Source organism: Salvia splendens, chromosome 3, assembly GCF_004379255.2.
Source record: "Salvia splendens isolate huo1 chromosome 3, SspV2, whole genome shotgun sequence".
Taxonomy (NCBI): Eukaryota; Viridiplantae; Streptophyta; class Magnoliopsida; order Lamiales; family Lamiaceae; genus Salvia; species Salvia splendens.
In genome coordinates, this window is record NC_056034.1 from 33,444,473 (window position 1) to 33,465,303 (window position 20,831).

General features: G+C 38.3%; 3 protein-coding genes and 1 pseudogene across 5 annotated transcripts; 3 read left to right on the top strand and 1 right to left on the bottom strand.

Annotated features, from left to right (window-relative positions):
• Nucleotides 1-1,352: 1,352 nt before the first annotated feature.
• Nucleotides 1,353-4,649, top strand: LOC121795736 (probable LRR receptor-like serine/threonine-protein kinase At4g30520). The gene is made up of 11 exons (XM_042194332.1): nucleotides 1,353-1,564; nucleotides 1,639-1,771; nucleotides 1,919-1,990; nucleotides 2,061-2,204; nucleotides 2,319-2,390; nucleotides 2,522-2,581; nucleotides 2,751-2,851; nucleotides 2,935-3,069; nucleotides 3,148-3,492; nucleotides 3,716-4,095; nucleotides 4,157-4,649. The coding sequence occupies exons 1-11, from the start codon at nucleotides 1,462-1,464 to the stop codon at nucleotides 4,490-4,492; spliced, it is 1,881 nt and encodes a 626-aa protein (XP_042050266.1). The 5' UTR covers nucleotides 1,353-1,461; the 3' UTR covers nucleotides 4,493-4,649.
• A 4,951-nt stretch (nucleotides 4,650-9,600) lies between these two features.
• LOC121795737 (AFG1-like ATPase) lies at nucleotides 9,601-12,741 on the top strand. 3 transcript variants are annotated; one of them, XM_042194333.1, is made up of 15 exons: nucleotides 9,604-9,842; nucleotides 10,121-10,344; nucleotides 10,418-10,503; nucleotides 10,668-10,768; nucleotides 10,843-10,950; nucleotides 11,014-11,083; nucleotides 11,151-11,237; nucleotides 11,311-11,376; nucleotides 11,452-11,544; nucleotides 11,619-11,675; nucleotides 11,756-11,884; nucleotides 11,958-12,048; nucleotides 12,125-12,213; nucleotides 12,286-12,449; nucleotides 12,539-12,741. In XM_042194333.1, the coding sequence occupies exons 2-15, from the start codon at nucleotides 10,170-10,172 to the stop codon at nucleotides 12,603-12,605; spliced, it is 1,383 nt and encodes a 460-aa protein (XP_042050267.1). In that variant the 5' UTR covers nucleotides 9,604-9,842; nucleotides 10,121-10,169; the 3' UTR covers nucleotides 12,606-12,741. The 3 variants fall into 3 exon arrangements, with proteins under 3 accessions (XP_042050269.1, XP_042050267.1, XP_042050268.1); XM_042194334.1 differs by having other exon boundaries at nucleotides 9,649-9,697; XM_042194335.1 differs by lacking the exon at nucleotides 12,539-12,741 and having other exon boundaries at nucleotides 9,601-10,344; nucleotides 12,130-12,213; nucleotides 12,286-12,427.
• A 127-nt stretch (nucleotides 12,742-12,868) lies between these two features.
• Nucleotides 12,869-16,887, bottom strand: LOC121795738 (annotated as a pseudogene).
• A 1,114-nt stretch (nucleotides 16,888-18,001) lies between these two features.
• On the top strand, nucleotides 18,002-19,772 carry LOC121795740 (UDP-glucuronate 4-epimerase 1-like). The gene is made up of 2 exons (XM_042194337.1): nucleotides 18,002-18,719; nucleotides 18,799-19,772. Exons 1-2 carry the CDS (start codon nucleotides 18,208-18,210, stop codon nucleotides 19,556-19,558), a joined length of 1,272 nt encoding a protein of 423 aa, XP_042050271.1. The 5' UTR covers nucleotides 18,002-18,207; the 3' UTR covers nucleotides 19,559-19,772.
• The last annotated feature ends 1,059 nt before the right edge of the window (nucleotides 19,773-20,831 follow it).

A 20,831-nucleotide genomic window follows, 5' to 3' on the forward strand; every position in this document is an offset into this window, starting at 1 on the left:
TGACGAACTAAAATGATAAATTGAGATTTTTAAAATGAGACAGACGGAGTACTAAAAATTCTAATAGCATGTGGTACATAAAAGTTTATATTCCGACTATAAAGTTAAAAATTGAGTTTCTAGATAACTACTATCAAACCACTATTCATCTAAGGGCATCAATAACACAGGCGGGCTGGACCGTACCTGGGTCCCAGCCCGCATCCTGCGCGTTGGAGATGGGGGAGTTGCGGCCCAGGCCACGCCCGGTTGCGGCCTAGCCTAGGGTTATGGGGTGTTCGGGTCGGACCCGAACCCCCAACTCTTTTTTTTTTAATTTTGAATTTTTGCCTATTTATATACCATTTGTTCAACATTCTTCCACCAATTTTTCACTTTATTCAACCTCTATTTATAATTTTTTATTTTCTAGGATTTGTAATTTGTAATTTATGGGGTTTGTAATTTTTATTTTCTAGGATTTGTAATTTTTATTTCTAGGATTTGTAATTTTTTATTTTCGAATGAACAATGAATTTTCCGTGTTTTAATTGTTCAACGTGTTCAATTTAATGAGTAAAATATGTTGTAGTTGTGAATAATGCAATTTAATACTTGGGGTCCTGATGGGAACTGCAAGGTTAGAGGAGTTGTGGACTGGGCCTCAAAATTAGGGGAATGATGACGTGGAGGGAACTTGAGGCCTGAATCCGGGTAGGGGTTGTGGATGCTCTATATATTTTTGAATTTTATATCAGACTCCCAAGATCCGATTTGTTTGCCTACGTTGGATTCGGCCAAATTCCATAAGAAATTAAAAGTCCATCTAATTATTACCAAAATAATAGGAGTAGAATTTGCAAAAAAATTACTCCTACTACTTATTTTCATTATAAGTCGAAATAAATTTGCTAATGCCTAAAATTTTTCAAATATACAATAGACATGCTCCGACGCCTTAATATGGCTTGGTCCCTGCATGATTGACTCCAGTAGACAATTGTAGAGGTAATTAAGCAATTACTCATTGCTCAATTTTTATAAAAAATAAAATTTTTACTCATTTTCTCTTAATTTTGTTCTCTCTTTATTTTTTATTTTACATACTTCATTAAATATTAATTGTATTTTCTTAAATTCCATGTCAAAAAATAGTTGATTATTTGAGAGAAAGAAGAAGGGTCAGTAAAACAGAACTGCAAACCTGCTGCAGGCACTATTTTTTTTTTGCAGTAGGTGTGGTGTAGACAATTGTACAGACTCATTTTTTATCTCCTTGTTACCGTAAATCTCCTTTTGCACACATTCAAAAGGCAAGCAACTGGAGAAATAAAAAGATAAAGTGGTCTAAAAAGAGGAGGTACATAGTAAAAGAGGTGTCTTTGTAAAAATGCTTTTCAGAAAGCGGGAGAGAGAGAGAGAGAGAGAGAGAGAGAGAAAAGAAAGGTGCTCAAAAACAATGTTTGTGAATCAAATGTAGCAATGATCATAACAATGTCTCTCCTTCCAAGCCACTACCTCCTCCTCTTCTCCCTTCCATTTTTCTTCACTCTTTCTGTCTCTTTTGAGCCCAGCAATCCAGAAGGTAACTTTCAACAGAGTACAAAAGCTCCATTTCTTCTTAATCGCAATGTATTGTTGTTTGTTTGTGGTGTGTAGTTGAAGCTCTGACTGCTGTGAGAGAAGGCCTCTCTGATCCTCATGGAGCTCTCAGCAATTGGGATGAGAACTCTGTGGACCCTTGTAGCTGGTCTATGATTACTTGCAATTCTAATGATCTTGTTACTGCCTTGTTGGTCTTCTTCCTTTTCCTTGATTTTGTTTTATTGCTGTTAAATATTGTATTTTTAGTATTTTATTGCTGTTAAAGATTGTATTTTTAATGCTGTTAAAGATTGTATTTTTACTGTTAAAGATTGGTGGTTTATGTTCTGGGCAGTGGAGCTCCAAGTCAGGGCTTATCAGGGTCATTGTCTTGGATGATTGCCAACCTTACAAATCTCAAGCAAATGTAAGCAAATCACACACAACCTAAAGTTTGAATTTTGAAGGGACCATTCATGTTGAATTTTGTAATGCAGAATGTTGCAGAACAACAATATTTCTGGCCATATTCCAAAGGAAATAGGCTATCTCCCAAATCTTCAGGCACTGGATCTCTCAAACAACAATTTACATGGTCATATCCCTGAGTCTTTAGGCCTCTTGAACCACCTACAGTACATGTGAGTTCCCAATATTTTTTTTGAATTTACTTCTTTTCTTGGCAAAATATTATCCCTCTGTTTGACTTTCATTGTACTGTCTGTTTGATGTGGTTTGTCTTGTAATGAATATAGAAGGTTGAACAACAATAGCTTGAGTGGGCCTGTTCCTCTGCCTTTGGCCAATCTCCCTCGCCTTACTTTCTTGTGAGTATCAATCTTGCCATATTCTCTGAGTTTTCCTCATTTTTGTTCTGTAATGCTTATCTTAGTGCTGTGGGATTTGTTTTTCCACATGTGAATCATGGGATGTTCTGTCTTTTTCTTGAATATTTCAGGGATTTGTCCTTCAATAATCTCAGTGGACCTATTCCTACTTTTCCAACCAAAACATTTAAGTAAGATTTATCACTACTGATTAATCACATTCACATATTATGACATTCATATCAGCTGTATTGAATGCTACAATTGTGTAAGACAAATGTTACTCTGCCACTCTCTGTGCCTTGTTTTGCTTTTTTTTTTATATTCATTTGTTTTAATTCATCAATTGTTTTGTTGCAGTATTCTTGGAAATCCTCTGATTTGTGGAAGCCACTCTAGTGAAAAATGCTCTGAATCCCTCCTGGCTAGCCCTCTTTCATTTGCCATCAACCCCTCTTCTGGTAAACTTGATGATGCTCTCTTGTTCTCTGTTCGATGTCGTTTAAACTCGGATCAATTTGCTCATTTTGTGGTGAAATATCAGGAAAGTCCAAGACCAAGAAAATAGCAATTGCACTTGGAGTGAGCATTATATTTGTCTCCATTTTAGTCTTAGTATTAGGCTTTCTACTCCACAAACGAACCGAGAAGAGGAAGCGGTCTGTTCTAAACATTACAGGTATGCGATAACTTTGCTAATAACACGTTCCTCGTTTTGTATTTTTCGTAACTGTGTAGTGTTATTTTAACACTGTAGATGTTCAAGAAGAGGACCTTATAAGACTAGGGAACCTCAAGAGCTTCTCCATCACAGAGATACGACGTGCCACAAATAACTTCAGCTCCAAAAACATACTTGGTGCTGGGGGATTTGGCAATGTTTACCGCGGGAAATTGGAAGATGGAACGCTGGTTGCAGTGAAGCGACTAAAGGATCTGACAGGAACTACCGGGATATCACAGTTTAGAACGGAGCTTGAGATGATCAGCCTGGCGGTTCACAGGAACTTGCTTCGTATATTTGGATACTGTGCCACCCAAAATGAGAGGCTTCTTGTGTACCCTTACATGTCTAATGGCAGCGTCGCGTCAAGGCTTAGAGGTAGCTTCAGTTCCTCTTTTTTGGAGACTGCTAATTTGCTAGCATTCTTGTTTGAAACATTTTCATAGAAGAAAAACAGTTGCACATATCTAATCATGAAATTTGAGATCACAGAATGGCTAAGACTTGCAAGAAAAGAGCTTAAATCAAATGCATAATGTTTTAGTAGTCTGTTTAAATTATTAGGTGATAAAACATGTGTGCCATTTTTTGTTGTTACAAGGGAAACTGGGGCTTGACTGGAACACGAGGAAGAGGATTGCAATCGGGGCTTCAAGGGGTTTACTGTACCTGCACGAGCAATGTGATCCAAAGATAATCCACCGAGATGTCAAGGCTGCCAATATCTTGCTGGACGACTACTGTGAGGCGGTTGTGGGAGACTTTGGGCTTGCAAAGCTGCTCGATCACGGTGAATCTCATGTTACCACAGCTGTCCGTGGCACTGTAGGCCACATCGCGCCAGAGTACCTCTCCACCGGCCAGTCATCAGACAAGACCGATGTGTTTGGATTCGGGATCCTCCTGCTGGAGCTGATTACAGGAATGCGAGCTCTCGAGTTTGGGAAAACCGTGAGCCAGAAAGGAGCCATGCTAGAATGGGTAATGTGTGTTTGTTTGATCACTAAGTGGACTAGAACTAATACAAGATTTGACATTTTAGGTAAAGAAGGTTCAGCAAGAGAAGAAAATTGAGTTATTGGTGGACAAAGAGCTTGGGATGAAGTATGACAGGATTGAGGTGGGGGAGATGCTGCAAGTGGCTCTGCTTTGCACTCAGTACCTACCGGCCCACCGGCCTAAAATGGCCGACGTTGTGAGGATGCTCGAAGGCGACGGCCTTGCTGAAAAATGGGCAGCATCGCATAGCTACATTGACAGCAGCACCACTTCAAAGAGCAAGCTGCATGATTGTAATGAGTTAAGCATATTTGGGATGGAGAAGAGCATAGATGATGATTGTGATGCCAACTGCATTGAACTTTCTGGTCCAAGGTAATTAGAAAAAAAAGAGAAAATAAATCGAGCTTTGGATTGGGGGAGAGAGTTTTAGTAGGCCATGCCACACCACTTCATTTGTACTTCTATTCTTGTGATGTACATATCTAAAAATCCTGTCTTTTTATTTAGGATTGTGATTTTTTTGGTCCTTGTAATATGTTGATGTAATATTATGTGGATACATGGTTCCGAATTCATGAATGTATAATTAAGGAGAAAATTAAATGACTTGTAAAAAAGAGAGTGCATTCATCGAAAAACAAGCTAATACTCCCTTTGTCCACCATTAGGAGTCTTATTTCTTGGCGGCATGAGTTTTAAGAAATGTTAATAAAAGTGGGTTAAAAAAAAGTTAGTGGAATAGGGGTCCCACTTACATATATTAATTTTAAATAAAATGTGAATGGAATGAGTTAGTGAAATGTGAGACTATATTACCATTTATGGTAAAAGTGGACCTGAACTCAACAAATTTTGTGATTTGGTATTGATATAATTGAGGATATTTTATTCTCTTTTAAAAGTGGAAGAGGATAGTGCATGTAGTGTGTAAAATTTGTGGTGTATGTAGTGTTTGAAATGTGTATAGTGTATGAAATGAGTGAAATTTGTGTAGTGTGTGAAATGTGTGTAGTGTGTGTAAGGTGTGAAATGTGTGTAGTGTGTGCAAGGTGTGTAGTGTGTGAAACGTGTGAAGTGTGTGTGTGTAATGTGTGTAGTGTAAGTGAAATGTGTGTAGTTGGTAGTGAAGCTATCTAATTTTATGATTATTTGAAATTCTAATTTTCTACTTTTGATATGGAATTTAAATCGTAGAATTAAAATTTTTGGAACTATAATTCAATTCTAATTCTATACATTTTTGTGATACCAAACAATGAAATTGGAATTGAAGCCTCCAATTCCAATTCCAATTCCATAGCTCCAATTCCATGTTCCCAAACCCACCCTAAATCTATTTTTTATCATAAAAATTAGTATTCTATTTTTATTTTTTGCAATATAGTGGAGTACTACTAGTACTGTATTCTTTTTCTGTCTTACGTTTTATTGTTTACTCTATCTCTATGTAGTAGTATTTAACTTCAATTAATAATATTTCAGTTAATTTTCCTATTTTCCACTCATTCTACTTTACAAATTTTACTATGTAGAGTTGTAGACCAATACCATGATTACTGGCAGTGGATGAGGGAGTATAATTTTGTAATAAACATAAATTCAAATTTTCAGTTTCCATTAGTGGTAAATTCTTTTGTGGATAAAATTTTGTTTTATGTTATGGGAGCTTAGCTGCATTCGAACATCTAACTTTATGATTAATTCAAATAGATAAGTTTCACGTGGTGAACAAAATAAATTGTTTTAATAGTAAAACTGTGACTTAGAGAGTTGGCGTTCTACGTTATTGGTTCATTTATGCCCATACATATATAAAATATGTACGGTTATTATTACTGAAATATTTTATTGAGATCCAACAGGGTAAAATGAGATGATTATTAGGTAAAATGAGATGATTATTGGTAGATAGATGGAGTATAAATATAAAGACTATTGTGCAACATACAATTTTCATAACTTAGCTTTGTTATGAATGAAATTAATAGGTACACATTCCACTAGCTCATTTCACTCACATTTTATTTAAAACTATTCCCTCCTTTCCGGATAATTCGTCTCACTTTGACCCGACACGTGTTTTAAGAAATGTAATGAAAAGTGAGTTGAAAAAGATAGTGGAATGTGGGTCCTACTTTTATATATTAGTTTTATAGTAAAATGTGAGTAGAAATGAGTTAGTGGAATATGAGATCCACTACAAAAAATGGTAAAAGTGAAATGAGACAAATTATGTGGGACGGATCGAAATGGAAAAATGGGACAAATTATCCGGGACGGAGGGAGTAATATATATACAAATGAGACTCTTATTCCACTAAACTTTTCTACCTATTTTTCTTAACATTTCTTAAAACTCGTGCTAGAAAGAAATGAGATTCCTAATGGTGAACGATGAGAGTAATATGCAAGTATACATGTTATTCTAATACCCCCTCCGCCTGATATTAGGAGTCCCGTTTGAGTTCGGCACGAGTTTTAAGAAATATAAAGGAAGGTGGGTAGAAAAATGATAGTGAAATATGAGTGGAATGAGTTAATAAAATGTGTGGTATATCTACTCTTCGTAGTAAAAGTAAATTGAGACTCCTAATAACAAAAGAAGAAAGAATTATAAATAAAGGTAGGTAAACATAGAGATGCATGCTGTTATGGTTCGGAATCGCCGGTCCCAGTTTTGGGTTCTGATTCCAAAACCAACGGTTACGGTTTCGGTTCGGAAATGCCGGTTTTCCACTATTCCAAACCGCAGGTTTCCGACAGTTTTTGTGGTTTCGACTCGGTTTCAAGGATTTCCGGTGGTTTTTTGCAGTACCGCCACGATTTCGATTTCGGAATTTTGGAACCTGAACCGAACCACGGTTCAAAAAGTGATAGTTTCGATACCATTTAAATTTCACGGTCCTGGTTCGAAACCATAATTGCCTATTACAGCTTTGCGGTTAACCACCCAAATCATAAACCTAGGGCATCTATAAGTAAACATGAGTACTAAATCACATGAACTAAAGTTTAATTCTAAGTATTGAAATATGACTATCTTAAATAATTGGGTTTTAAAATAATACAATAAACTAGTAATAAATTGAAATGCAAAGTAACAGGTATATAAAGTTTGAGAATAAATTAAATATTGCGTTAAGAAAAAGTGATTGAAATATTATAGTGAAAAATGATATGAGTTTTGATAATTATCTTGTCATTTAAAAATAGATTAATTTTGAAATGACACGAGTTTAAAAACATAGTAATTAATAAAATAATTATAAAAGAGAAAAAAGAAAAAGTGATTGAAATATTACTAAAAAGACGAAGTGAGTATTTTTTTAGTGACTATGAGAATTAATAAGACCAATCACATATTCTAGACCTCCTTTCGGACAATCTATACCGTTGATTATTCTGAAGTCTCTGTTAAAACACATTTGTTATAATTGTGTATTAACACTCTATCCATGTCTATTTAGTTGGATACCACTATTTAATTTAGTTTATATTTTAAAAAATATAAAAAAATAAATGAAAAGCTATTTTAAAATATAAATAAATGAATTAATAGAATGCACTATGATTTATTTATTAAAATAATAAAAATAAAATATAATATTTAACAAAATATATCAAAATGGCAAGATTTTGGAGACCTAAAATAAAACTCAACAAATTTTATGATGTGGTATTGATATAATTGAGGATATTTTATTCTCTTTTAAAAGTGGAAGAGGATAGTGACTGCGTCATGGGTGAATGGGGGCCCATGCCCCATATTGTGGCCCATTTCCCGTCTGATAACGACGTTTAACTGATAAGATTCAACATTCTTTACAATTCCAACACGTATTGCATTTAGGTCACCCGCAACGCAGCGCGGCACCGTCCCGCGTTCCGTCGCGGAGGGACGGAACACTCGCGCGATGCGTTACGGCACATCGTCCCGTCCCGCACCCGTCCCGCGACCCGTGCATGCGAGACACGGGACGGGCTGTCACGCCACGCGCCGTGGCGACGTGGCGCGCCACTGCGCCATGCGTGACGCCCACTCGCCGGCCCGTGAGTGGGCGTCGTCACGCTGACGCAATAAATTATTTTTTTTAAAAAACTTGAATTTTTAAAAAAATACTTTTTATTTATAAAAATTATTTTTATATTTAAAAACAATTTTACAAATAAATAAATACAAGAAATTCGTTATAGCCCATATATATTTGATGGGCTTGCGAATTTATAAAATAATTCTTGGTTGTTTCTCTTTTATAGAGACATCCTTGAATGTTTTATGTTTCACTTTCGATGTGGGACAAACTCATTCTTGGTTGTTTCTCTTTTATAGTGACATCCTTGAATGTTTTATGTTTCACTTTCGCTGTGAGACAAACTCATTCTTGGTTGTTTCTCTTTTATAAAGAAAACCTTGAATGTTTTATGTTTCACTTTCGATGTGGGACAAAATCATTCTTGGTTGTTTCTCTTTTATAGAGACATCCTTGAATGTTTTATGTCTCACTTTCGATGTGGAACAAACTCATTTTTGGTAGTTTCTCTTTTATAGAGACATCCTTGAATGTTTTATGTTTCACTTTCAATGTGGGACAAAATCATTCTTGGTTGTTTCTCTTTTATAGAGATATCCTTGAATGTTTTATGTCTCACTTTCGATGTGGGACAAACTAATTCTTGGTTGTTTCTCTTTTATAGAGACATCCTTGAATGATTTTGTTACACATCAAAAGTGAAACATAAAACATTCAAGGATGTCTCTATAAAATTGTATTTTAAATTATGTCATTTTTATTTTTAGGATTTTAATTATGTCTTTTTTTTTTAAAATTTTAAGTTGTATTTTTATTTTATGTTGTAATGTTATTTTAATTTTAATGACGTGTGTTTGTTTTAATTGAATTGGGTTGGAAATAAAAATAAAAAATGAAATTGAATGAATAGTAATTTAAGGGACGATTTAAGGGACAGAGCGTTGCAGGTTCCGTCCCTTAGTTAAGGGATGAAGTAAAAAAGTATAGTGGGGTCCTTAAATAGTAGTTTAAGGGACGGTTAAGGGACGGTGAGGGACAGCGCAGTGGATGCTCTTACCACTGGAATAAAACTCCCAACTTTTTGTTAGCAATTTTATGACCAAATTTACCCCTGCATCACCAATTATTTCCAAGACGAATTAGTAATATTTTAACAGATTATTGCTGTCATTATCATTTTGTTAAGACGTTGTATATTCTATACTTCCATAAACCAATGAGCCGCTATTTTCATCATTATAATTGTATTTATTTATTTATGGGCTATTTTGTAAATTGACGTAGTGCGATGAAAGTGACATCAAACCAAGTCAAAATGAATATTAATTGAATATACACGCATCACTCAACTACTTCACGAGGAGAAAAAATAGTAATTAAAGAAGGCTATCAATATGCAATGATGACACTATGTCACATAATTAAGCCTATTAACATAAGATAAGATAAAATAAGATAAGATAAGATGAAACACTAGTATTAAAATAAATTGAGTCCCATCTTCCAAGTGCTCAGCTCCTCAGATATAGGGGAATTATATAATTTCTCAAGTCTCTATTTTTCACTTTTTTTAAGCACTTCTATTGATTCAATTTTTTGGAGAATTACTCACCGTTATTCATACAAGCATCGCATATAGATTATAATTATGTTATGCATGTGCATGTATCTTATTTTGGCATTTTCATCAATCAGGTATTATTTTTCTCAAGATTTTGAATTTTGGTCAAAATTTAGTGCATAATCATGCCACTTTTTTTTTTTTTTTTTTCTCTAGACTAAATTGCCAGGTTTATGACTTGTTTGATTCAATTGGCAGTGTAAAAAATGCAAGATTATGTATTTACTAATTTAAAACAGAAATTAGGTTCATGGGCATTTGGAAAGCAATTTCCAACTTGATGGAGTATTATTTTACAAGGTTGATTCTTTTATATGTTATGATACTCATCCATTGATCTTCTTCACTGCAGTTTCCTTCCCACATCAAAAACTATTGAATTTTGAGTTTTGCATCAAAAAATGAGAAAAATCATTTGGGCTGCGAGGCATTTGAGGCCAGCTCTTTGGAAGGGAAACTTTGGATCAACAAAACGATTCGATTTTTGCTCTGTATACATAAATCAAAGGGTTTGTGAATGTAAACATCCATTATATGTGGTGTCTCGAGCTCTTTCTGCTAATGCTGCTACTGGAGGTTGTATTCATGATTTAATTGTTTGTGTTTTTCTCATAAAAAGATTGAATTTTTATTTTCTTGGAAAAATCAGTGGTGGAACTTAATAGAGATGGACCTCTCATGGAATACGGTCGAAGAATCGCTGCCGGTGAGCTTTTGGATGGAGATGCTTCACAGGTATGTTATTAATACCAGTGATTAATTTTGTTTCAAGATTGTAAATTTGAGATTAGTATACCATGTTTAAATGCAGAGTGTTCTGTTTAGAAGTAGAGGACTTACTGGGAAGAATCTTGATAAAGTTGAGTGTCTGATTTTGTGTTTGTCTCACTGTGCTGCAGCTAGACACGTTAGGGGAGCTTCAGCGGCTATATGATGATCTCGTTGCAAATGCAGGAGCTTCCCGGTTGGATGCATATGCCGCTTCTCAAAGAGCTGCGAGGTAGACTGTTAATGAGTGTTCATGATCACCATCACATGGATCCATGGCTGATTGTTAGTACATGTATGTTGTAGGAGAAGTTGGTGGTACTCGCCCCGTGTCACGCCTGTGAGAGGACTCTATCTCTACGGAGGAGTGGGAACTGGCAAGACTATGCTGATGGACTTGTTCTATCATCAACTGTAAGGATGTTTTTTATTTCCTAATTAGGTGAAAGTATGATTTTCTTGGTTGCATTTCCGTAGGCCACGCAGCTGGCGAAAGCGGAGGATCCATTTCCACGACTTCATGCTAAACGTTCACGCCCGTTTGCAGGTATTTACATATGATGTTCCGTTGTTGCATTTCTTGTTACTTATTTACCCTTAATAATCATTTGCAGAAGCATAGAGGAGTTGCAGATCCTCTAGAAATCGTAGGAGGGGAGATCTCAAACGAGTCTATCTTGTTATGCCTCGATGAGTTCATGGTGCGAGTTGATTTTGCTGAGCACATTGCACGCTTATAGCCTAGTGGTTCTGGCCTAACTATTCTCTATACAGGTGACTGATGTAGCCGATGCACTCATCCTAAATCGTCTCTTCACACATTTGTTCAACAACGGCGTTGTAAGTGATTCCAACATCTCAAGGCCTCTAACCCTTGTCTATACAAGTGATTGTTCAACTAAACACCCTTTGCAGGTTCTGGTTGCTACTTCGAATCGAGCTCCAGATAAGCTCTACGAAGGAGGCCTGCAGAGGGACCTGTTCCTCCCGTTCATTGCCACTCTCAAGGTGCATAAATTGTCTCATTCACTACTAAAAAAATGTAGTACTTATTTGATTTCTAAGAATCTGTTTTGATGCAGGAGAGATGTGTAGTTCATCAGATTGGTTCGTATCTGGACTATCGCAAAATGACATCGGTCACTTTCCATATCTTATGGCTAGTAATTTCCATACAAAATATATTTCAATACGCATTGATATAATTTGGTATATGCAGGCAGAGGAAGGCTTCTACTTTGTCGGAAAACATGTGTCGAACATTCTTGAACAGAAATTCAGAGAGTTGATAGGCGAAAAGGTGGCTGCTCCGGAAGAGGTTGAAGTGGTTATGGGCAGAAAACTGCAGGTGGATCTTGCAAAGAAGCCTACATATAGAGTTAAGGTTGTGGCTTATAATGGTGTGGTTTTACACTTGTTAGGTTCCTTTGGGAGCCAACGGCTGCGCCTACTTCCCTTTCGACCAGCTCTGCGATAGGCCCCTTGGAGCTGCAGACTATTTCGGGTTATTCAGTAAGCTATTTCTTCTTCAAGATTTCCAGTTTATGTATGGACTCTTCTAGTAGTTTGAGGTAACCATTTTTCACAGAGAAGTTTCATACACTGGCTGTCGAAGGCGTTCCGATATTCGGGCCAGCCAATAGGACTGCAGCATACCGCTTTGTGACTCTAATTGATGTTAGTCCTTCAACATTGTAACTCATTTGGCTGGTTTATATTAGGTCACATGATTTATTTTTGTGTTTATAGGTGATGTATGAGAATCGAGCTAGATTATTGTGCAGTGCAGAAGGTAGTCCAACGGAACTATTTGAGAAGGTTGTGACAATATCTGATGCTGCTACCAGACACGGCCTTTCGGAGGTGTGCGTTGACAACGACTTAGGCTTCGCCAAAGATCGCACCATTAGTAGGTCGGATTTGGAAGATCGATCTATCTTGTTTTTGATGATTTCAAACAAGACTTGTGTCGTTATTATTTTTTGTTTATTGATTGAAATAGGTTGACAGAGATGAACAGCAGAGAGTATTTGGAGCAGCATCACCATCTCCATCCAAACTGCAATTAGCTCATTTATCTTCAACTCCATAAATTGATGTCTCAACCTACTGTTGCCATCAAATCATAGGCTTTGCTATTTGTGACGATACAATTACTCACTTCGTCCATATAAAAATAGTCTCATTTTGGGTGTCCACGAAAAATAGTCACATTTCAAAAATGAAACTCTCTCTCATATTTGAAGATCGGAGATTCGAGTCATTACCGATGTAGATAAAGAACCATTATGTAGAACCAAAATGAAGATAAAGAAGAAGTCATTCTGGAAAATGATAAAAGCATCATGGCCGATATTTATTTATCCTTATCAGAGAACACAAAAGGAAGTTTTAAAAATGATTCCCAGCTATTATCTATGATCCCAATCTGCATATATTCTGCAAACTCAAATCCTAAAATCACAGGTAGTTTGGAAGTGAAAGCACACGACTCCGCCTACACAGAAAGAAGTGGCCTCAAGATGGGAATGCCATTAGATGAACAATGTTATAAGCTAAGTTGTTAGTGTTTTTTCCTCCTTGATGCTATTTCCAGAGCCCATGCTTTTCCCAGATCTGTTTGGAACTTCCCTGCAGAAAGAAGAGTTACAAGAAAGAGCACTTTGCCATTATGAGTTATGTCCATAGAAATGGCTGGTCTATAAATGACCGAAACTGTTTTGGTCCATTACACGTGTTATTATGTAGCTATATCGTACTTTGATCCAAGAACAATGTCCGTGCATGCTTCAATGCGGAGAATTTTCTAACTGAAAATGAATGATATAGCAAATTTTGACCAAAAGGAATATGGGAATTAGGGTGAACCTGCAGTTGATTCAAAGAACTCTTCCAAATCCTTCCCCTGCTCTGCATATAAGAAAATATTCCAGTTTTGTAAGTTTTTCTGATAACAAGACATAAATTGGACTACTATAATTGGATGCAGATACATGACAAAAAATAAGGCAAAGCGCAAGACTACTAGCTAATGAATGCAAAATTGTAAATAGAGCTCAGGGTAGATATCTCTCCAGCTTCCATGGTTTATTTGACACGCAAGGTGATTAAAGTAGAACGGTTTTGGGAAGTCATGGCGCTTGACAAAGACACACTGCACACTGATTAAAATCAAACATCTTTAAGTATTTATCCTCAAAAAATGATACACTATGAAGGAATTATGGCCATCTCAGAGTTGTAGCAGGCATCATCTCATGTATGCAATCTAAGAAATTAGCAAGTCGTACTCTAATTGAGATAGGACATGCAACAATTTTAAGACGAGCTATATTAAGATCCTATAATCATGAACTTCATGTCAGAACATGTTTTTAAGTCGGTGAATCGAACTACGTCGCCATAAGTCGATATATCGATAGTAAGTCGGGCGACTCACTAGACAAGTCGTCCAGGTCCCTCAAGACCGATATATATCGATATATCGGGCGACTTGCCCTTTTACACATGTAAAATATGCAATATATACTTCAAATTACAACAGGAAAAAACACAGCACCATATTGTTCAATGATTTAGTCATGTTCAACGATTTGCATGATAACAACTAACAAGCAATTAAGCAAACTCAAAGCACAGCATCATCCACTTGGAAAGCCCCTGCAGCTGAACCTCCACCACCCTCTTCATCATCTTCGTAATCAGATCCACTCTCATCTCCCATTTCATCATCCTCTTCACTTGACACTTCATCTTCAACTGGAATTGCAGCTGTCCTAGGTTGCTTAGTCCTTTTACTTGCAGCAGCAGCATGTTTAGATCCACTCTTCCTTTTCATTGCAGCAGCTGCAGGTGGAGGGAGCGTCGGCGGCGTTCTTCAGTTTCTGGAGGTGGAGGGAGCGTCGGCGGCGGCTGCAGTTCTGGAGGAGGAGGACGTGGGGAGGGGGTGTGGGGGATGTATAAAGAAACCCTAATGGGCTGAATAGACACCTACCTGTCCGCCTGGCCCAATCTGGAGTGAAGCCCATTAAGTCGTCCTCGACTCGATCAGGCGACTAATCGGTCGAGTCGCGCGATATATCGGACGACTCGAATGTTAGTCGCCTAAGTCGCATCTGGGTGTGTATCGACCCTTGGCCTACCGATACAGGCGATATATCGCGATATATCGGACGACTTACAAACATTGTGTCAGAATAATACTTGAACTACTATGGTTTGATGAATTACCAGTTTCATACTCTAGAGCTTGCAGTATCATCTCCACCTGCGAGTAAGTCCAAATTTGAGATGATTGAAAAAAAACAGAACTAAGAAGATAAGCAAGCAATTGCTAAAATTAACAATGATTACTCCCCCATTCCCAGTCAAAGCAGACAAAGCGAAGTATTTCACAAGATTTTATGCAGTGTTGTTTAGTGTGTCTAGTGGAAAGAGAATAAAGTGCAAAGAGTGTCTCCATTTTCTAGAAATGTGTCACTTTGAATGAGACATCCTAAAAAGTAAAATGTGTCATTTTAAGTGGGATGGAGGGAGTACTACTTAATAAATGCAGCAGTTTTAATGTCCAATGGACTGTGCACTCATGATTGTCGAAATCAAAGGTTTTGTGTTAAGCTTGTGATACATCACTTCAGCAATAGTTAGCTCTTTACTTTACTGATAGATGTGGTAAAATTAGTCACAGAAATGCACCCACTTCGATCACTATTTACTTGTTATAAGCACACTTTGGAATTCTGAACTGAACCTTCAGTAAATAACAACACCATATTGAGGAAATTTCCCATTTCACATAAGAGTCAAGAGATCCATATATATTTTACCTTGTCAAAGTCCTTCACAACTTTAGCTTCCATAGAAGAATTCTCTTCATACTCCATCCATAATTCCTTAATCTCCTGAGCTGCAGCAAACATATTACAGCCAGCAAACTAGTATAAGAGCATGGTAAATATCACATATATTAAGTTCAAATAGAACAACAATGGTTTACCAAAATTTCTTCTTACCTCTTTCACCTCCTCCAAGTAGTTCACACATTTTCTGCAATGCTTCTTGCTCGTGTCGGCTCTTTTCTTCCTTTGGAACCCCATCAGAAGGAGTGATATCACCAACTATAGCTATACACCGGAATCAAACATGAAATCTTGCAGTTGATCAGAAAGATGCTAAAAAGAGATTTAGATCATCCCACAATACAAAGCAATGCTTGTTAGCCAATCCTTAAAAAGTTTCTTTGCTCCTCCTGAATGCAACCAAAAGCATCCACATTTTCTGATGCAATCTATTCCTAACACATATAAATTGTAAATTATAATACTACATACTACATCCCTCACCTTCAGCAATGTCATGCACAATAGCCATTTTTATACACCTGAGATTCACGAGGTAACAGGTGTAAAAATTCAAAACACGACATAGTACATAATAAACCACATAACTGAAATTCTAAAAAAAACGCTCACTTCTCACGGTTGACGCTAGGATTGTCGGAAGCTATAAGCGCCATTAATCCCATCCGATACATGTGATCAGCTATCGACTCTGGTTCCTGAACCCCCCTTTTTACCCATCCTGCTCGCTTCGTCGCCTAGTAGGATTGCAAAAGGAGATCATATTTACGCTAATAGATCCAGTTAAGCAAATTTAGGTGATAAAATGATGCATATAGCAACATATCCATGTAATAGGTAACTCTTCCCTAATCCATGTGTATCTCCTTCAGACTTCATGTTTTCACTAAAGAAATTCCAACGATCTACTTCCCTTCATATCAAATTGAAATCACATTGCAATCTATTTGGTTGTTGATTATAAATATCAGATCTATTTGATAATTCATATGCAACATGTTCTATTAGAATTTGTATAGAGCAGCAGCCTTTCCAAAATTCCAACACAGCCAGATCATAATAGAGGTAAGCATTCTAATCTACAATGTTTTGACATAGTGAAGAAAGGAGATAGTTTCAATTCCATCATACAATATACAAATTTGAGTACGCATTGATTCAGGAATTCAGAAACGGATACCTTGAGACTGTGACAAAGAGTGAGAAAATCGATGGCGGCGGAGGGGAAGGGGAAGATGGCGTTGATGACGACGACGAAGAAGAAGGTTGAGCAGCCATACGCGAAGACGTTGAAGCGGCGGTGCAAAGAGGAGCGAAGCGGAGGTGAGTAGCAGGGATAGAGGAAGATGGAATGAATTTGCATATCACTCTACTCATTTTTCTTTTTTTTTTCTTCGATTGTGTGCCTAATTTCTGTTTCCAGAAATATGAAGCAAATTTAATATTTAAATCGAATATATCATCAAATACTCCATCTTTCCCTAAAAAAAAAAGAAGCAAAGTTGCAAACCAAATTTAGATATGAGAAATTTAATGATAAATTGTGGGTTGGCCAGTGGTTCTAAATTTCAAATATTGCTACTACTATAGAAAATGAAATTAATATATTTACGAAAAAATTTCCTACAGTATTTTGATTGCCTGCCCGTTATTTGTGTGGAGCCAACAATATGGGCCTCCAGAATTTTATAAGTGGGCTGGCCCAAACACAAGCTTCAAGACTCCCTTTTTAGCTTAGGATAATTACTTTTCTCTCTTTATTATTTCAGTTATACTATTGTTTTATTTATTTATTTATTTCCTTTCTCTAATATGAGAATTTTATCAATTACACATAGAACTTACGGGTGATCATATCATTTACAAATGAAACTAGTAGTTTTTATGAACTGCCGAAAAAATATAAAATAGTAATCATTCGTTCCCAATTAAGCTGAGTCATATTTCCTTTCATTTCATTTTTTGATAAAAAAAAAATATCTAATCACTCTTGAATTATTCCATCACATACTTTACTCACTCTTTATCTTTACTACTCCTTCCGTTGGCCATTATGAGTCCCGATTTACCATTTTAGTCTGTCCACTATTAGGAGTGTCTTACCATTTTAGTTTGTCTGCCATTAGGAGTGTCGGTTCACTTTTACTATAAATGGTAGGTACACCCCACTTTCCACTTTTATTATACTATACCAATGTTTTATTAAAATTTGATAATAAAAGGGAATATTTAATACTTCCTCCGTCCATGATTTAAAGAACCCTTTTGCCATTTTGGTTTGTCCACAATTTATAGAACTATTTACTTTATTCTACTTTTAGTTTGTGAACCCCACATTCCACAACTTTTTAAATTCATAATTTAATACTCCGTATAAAATAAATACTTTAAATGAGTATGACATTCTATTCACTTTCTCCCTTTAATTTTATTCGCAAAGTGAAATAATCAAAATGGCTCATATAGCATGATGGACGGAGGAGGGAGTAATTTATTGTGCATTTACAAATGATGTGTCTCTCCAAAATGGGCAAATCCCGTGTGTCCACTCAAAACAGTTTCCACGCGTATTCATTTGTGGTCTCCCACTATATATTATTCCCCCCTCTCCTCCCCCTTTCCTCCTTAGCAGATGTAACCCAATCTCTCTGCATCTCTTTCAGGATTTGGATCTCTCCTCTCTCTCTCTCAATCATTTCCTCCCCCATTCCATATTCCCAGAGAGAGAAGAGACCTCCAATCCCAACTAATAATTTAAATATAATACAGATCCAACCTTGTTTCTTCTGATTGACGAAATAATACGACAACAATGCCGTCCATGTCCGCGGGGGAGCTGTTCCTCCCCTCCACCCCTGGCAAATTCAAAGACAAATCCCACCGCCATTTCCACCGCTGCTCCTCCTCCACCAGCACCTTTTTCCTCTGGGCCCTCTTCCTCCTCGCCCTCACCGCCGCCTACCTCACCTTCCAACCCTCCGCCACCAACTACTTCACCACCGCCCCCCACTGGGAGACCCACCTCCGCTCCTCCGCCCACATCCACCGCCCCAACGGCTTCTCCGTCCTCGTCACCGGCGCCGCCGGCTTCGTCGGCTCCCACGTCTCCCTCGCCCTCAAAAAACGCGGCGACGGCGTCGTCGGCCTCGACAACTTCAACCACTACTACGACCCCGCCCTCAAATCCGCCCGCAAACACCTCCTCTCCTCCCACCACATCTTCATCGTCGACGGCGACATCAACAACGCCAAATTACTCGCCAAGCTCTTCGACATCGCCAAATTCACACACGTCATGCACCTCGCCGCCCAGGCCGGCGTCAGGTACTGTTAGTATGCCTTGTTTGTCATATCCCGGCACAGAACTCTGTGAATCTGAATTATATAATACAATCTGCATCAGGTATGCCATGGAGAATCCCCACTCGTACATCCACAGCAACATCGCCGGCCTCGTCACGCTTCTAGAAGCTTCCAAGTCCGCTAACCCCCAACCCTCCGTCGTGTGGGCCAGCTCCAGCTCCGTCTACGGCCTCAACGAGAAAGCCCCCTTCTCCGAATCCGACCGCACCGACAAACCCGCCTCCCTCTACGCGGCCACAAAAAAAGCCGGAGAGGAAATCACGCACACATACAACCACATCTACGGCCTATCAATAACCGGGCTACGCTTCTTCACCGTATACGGCCCCTGGGGGAGGCCCGACATGGCCTACTTCTCCTTCACCCGCAACATCCTCCAAGGTAAGCCAATCACCGTATACCGAGGAAAGAACCACGCTGATTTAGCTAGAGACTTCACCTACATCGACGACGTCGTGAAGGGGTGCATTGGATCGTTAGACACGGCGAAGAAGAGCACCGGGTCAGGGGGGAAGAAGCGGGGGCCGGCGCAGTTCAGGATATTCAATCTCGGCAACACTTCCCCCGTGACGGTGCCGATGATGGTGGGGATCTTGGAGAAGCATTTGAAGATTAAAGCGAAGAAAAATGTGCTCGACATGCCTGGAAACGGCGACGTTCCGTTCACGCACGCCAATATTAGCTACGCGCACAACGAGTTCGGGTACAACCCAACCACCGATTTGCAAACGGGTCTGAAGAAGTTCGTTAAATGGTATTTATCTTATTATGGTTACAATCACGCCAAGTCTGGGAACTGATTATTTTTTTTTGATAAACGGAATGAAGGAGAGAAAAACATGGGAAATGGGTAAAAGGAAGGTAAATACATTCTTTTCTTATCTTCTTCTTTTTGAGGAATTGTGTATGTATTTTCTTTTTATGTAAAAACCTCATGTGGTTTTCATCAAGTTGTCGGCATCGCTGTTATTTTTAAATTACAGCATTTTGATTGGAAAAGAATGTTAATGTGTAGTTGCCGTCGTTTTTACGTAGGGAAAATTAGCTTGTTTGGTGAAGTGGACAAGAGCTAAGTAGAAGAGAAAAAAAAGAGTACAATCGGAAAAAAAATATGAAATGGCACTAATTTAGGCATATATGGGAATAAAAATAGTAAAAAATTAAACTAGCGTTTAGCATTTTTCAATATCTCAATTTAAGAGTCGGGTTGGAATACTCTATAAATGATAATAGGTCTTATATTTCACTAATTTTTTCCTTTGCATTTCTTAAAACTCGTGTCAAACTTAAATGAGACTCTTAAAGTGAGACCGAGAGAGTAGTAGTGTTTTTTATTTTAATAAATTTAAGGATTATGCCCTTTCATAAGGCCATCCGCAATGGGGCGGACGATGGCAAGCCCGATGGCGCGCATCGTCCGCGCCCGCCATCGTCCGCCCCATTGCGGGTGCGTGACATAGGCCGCGGACGATAGGCCATCAGACTCTTAAAGTCGTAACAAGGTTTCCATAGGCCGCGGAGTATAGCGCGGACGATGTCCATCGTCCGCCCCATTGCGGCCTACGCGGACGATGGCCGCGGACGATAGGCCATCGGCCGCGCCATCGTCCGCCCCACTGTGGGCTACGCAGACGATGGTCGCGGACGATGGCACGCATTTTTGATTTTCTATTTAAATCTCGTTTCTCATTCATTTGTACATATGAACATATCGACTATCTCTTTACATATTCTCTCTCAATATCCAACCAAAATGAATCTCGGCGACGACACCAATAGTTCTAGTTCGTCTGAGTCCGGTAGTTCGACGTCAGAAGCATTAGATGCAGCCGTTGAAGAGGCCATGGCGGCATGCTATGCGGCAATGCAGCGCGAGGGGGAGGCGGCGGCAGCGACGGCTGAGCAAGTCCATAGGCCTATTCGACATAGGACGTATGTCCGACGTGACCACCCGGAAGCTCACAGACGTCTGGTTGAAGACTATTTTGCCGATCAACCACGATGGGGCCCGACTGTTTTCCGCCGCCGGTTTAGAATGTCGCGGTACCTTTTTCTCAGCATTGTTCGGACATT

What these genes read in the sequence shown, in the direction of transcription:
- LOC121795736 (XM_042194332.1), top strand. Translation starts at nt 1,462, where the DNA reads ATGATCATAACAATGTCTCTCCTTCCAAGCCACTACCTCCTCCTCTTC. An exon ending in TTGAACCACCTACAGTACAT is followed by an intron (nt 2,205 to 2,318) that starts GTGAGTTCCCAA and finishes TAATGAATATAG; the next exon opens with AAGGTTGAACAACAATAGCT. An exon ending in CTCCCTCGCCTTACTTTCTT is followed by an intron (nt 2,391 to 2,521) that starts GTGAGTATCAAT and finishes TGAATATTTCAG; the next exon opens with GGATTTGTCCTTCAATAATC.
- LOC121795740 (XM_042194337.1), top strand. Translation starts at nt 18,208, where the DNA reads ATGCCGTCCATGTCCGCGGGGGAGCTGTTCCTCCCCTCCACCCCTGGC. An exon ending in GCCGCCCAGGCCGGCGTCAG is followed by an intron (nt 18,720 to 18,798) that starts GTACTGTTAGTA and finishes AATCTGCATCAG; the next exon opens with GTATGCCATGGAGAATCCCC.
- LOC121795737 (XM_042194333.1), top strand. Translation starts at nt 10,170, where the DNA reads ATGAGAAAAATCATTTGGGCTGCGAGGCATTTGAGGCCAGCTCTTTGG. An exon ending in TATGCCTCGATGAGTTCATG is followed by an intron (nt 11,238 to 11,310) that starts GTGCGAGTTGAT and finishes TTCTCTATACAG; the next exon opens with GTGACTGATGTAGCCGATGC. An exon ending in AAAGATCGCACCATTAGTAG is followed by an intron (nt 12,450 to 12,538) that starts GTCGGATTTGGA and finishes TGATTGAAATAG; the next exon opens with GTTGACAGAGATGAACAGCA.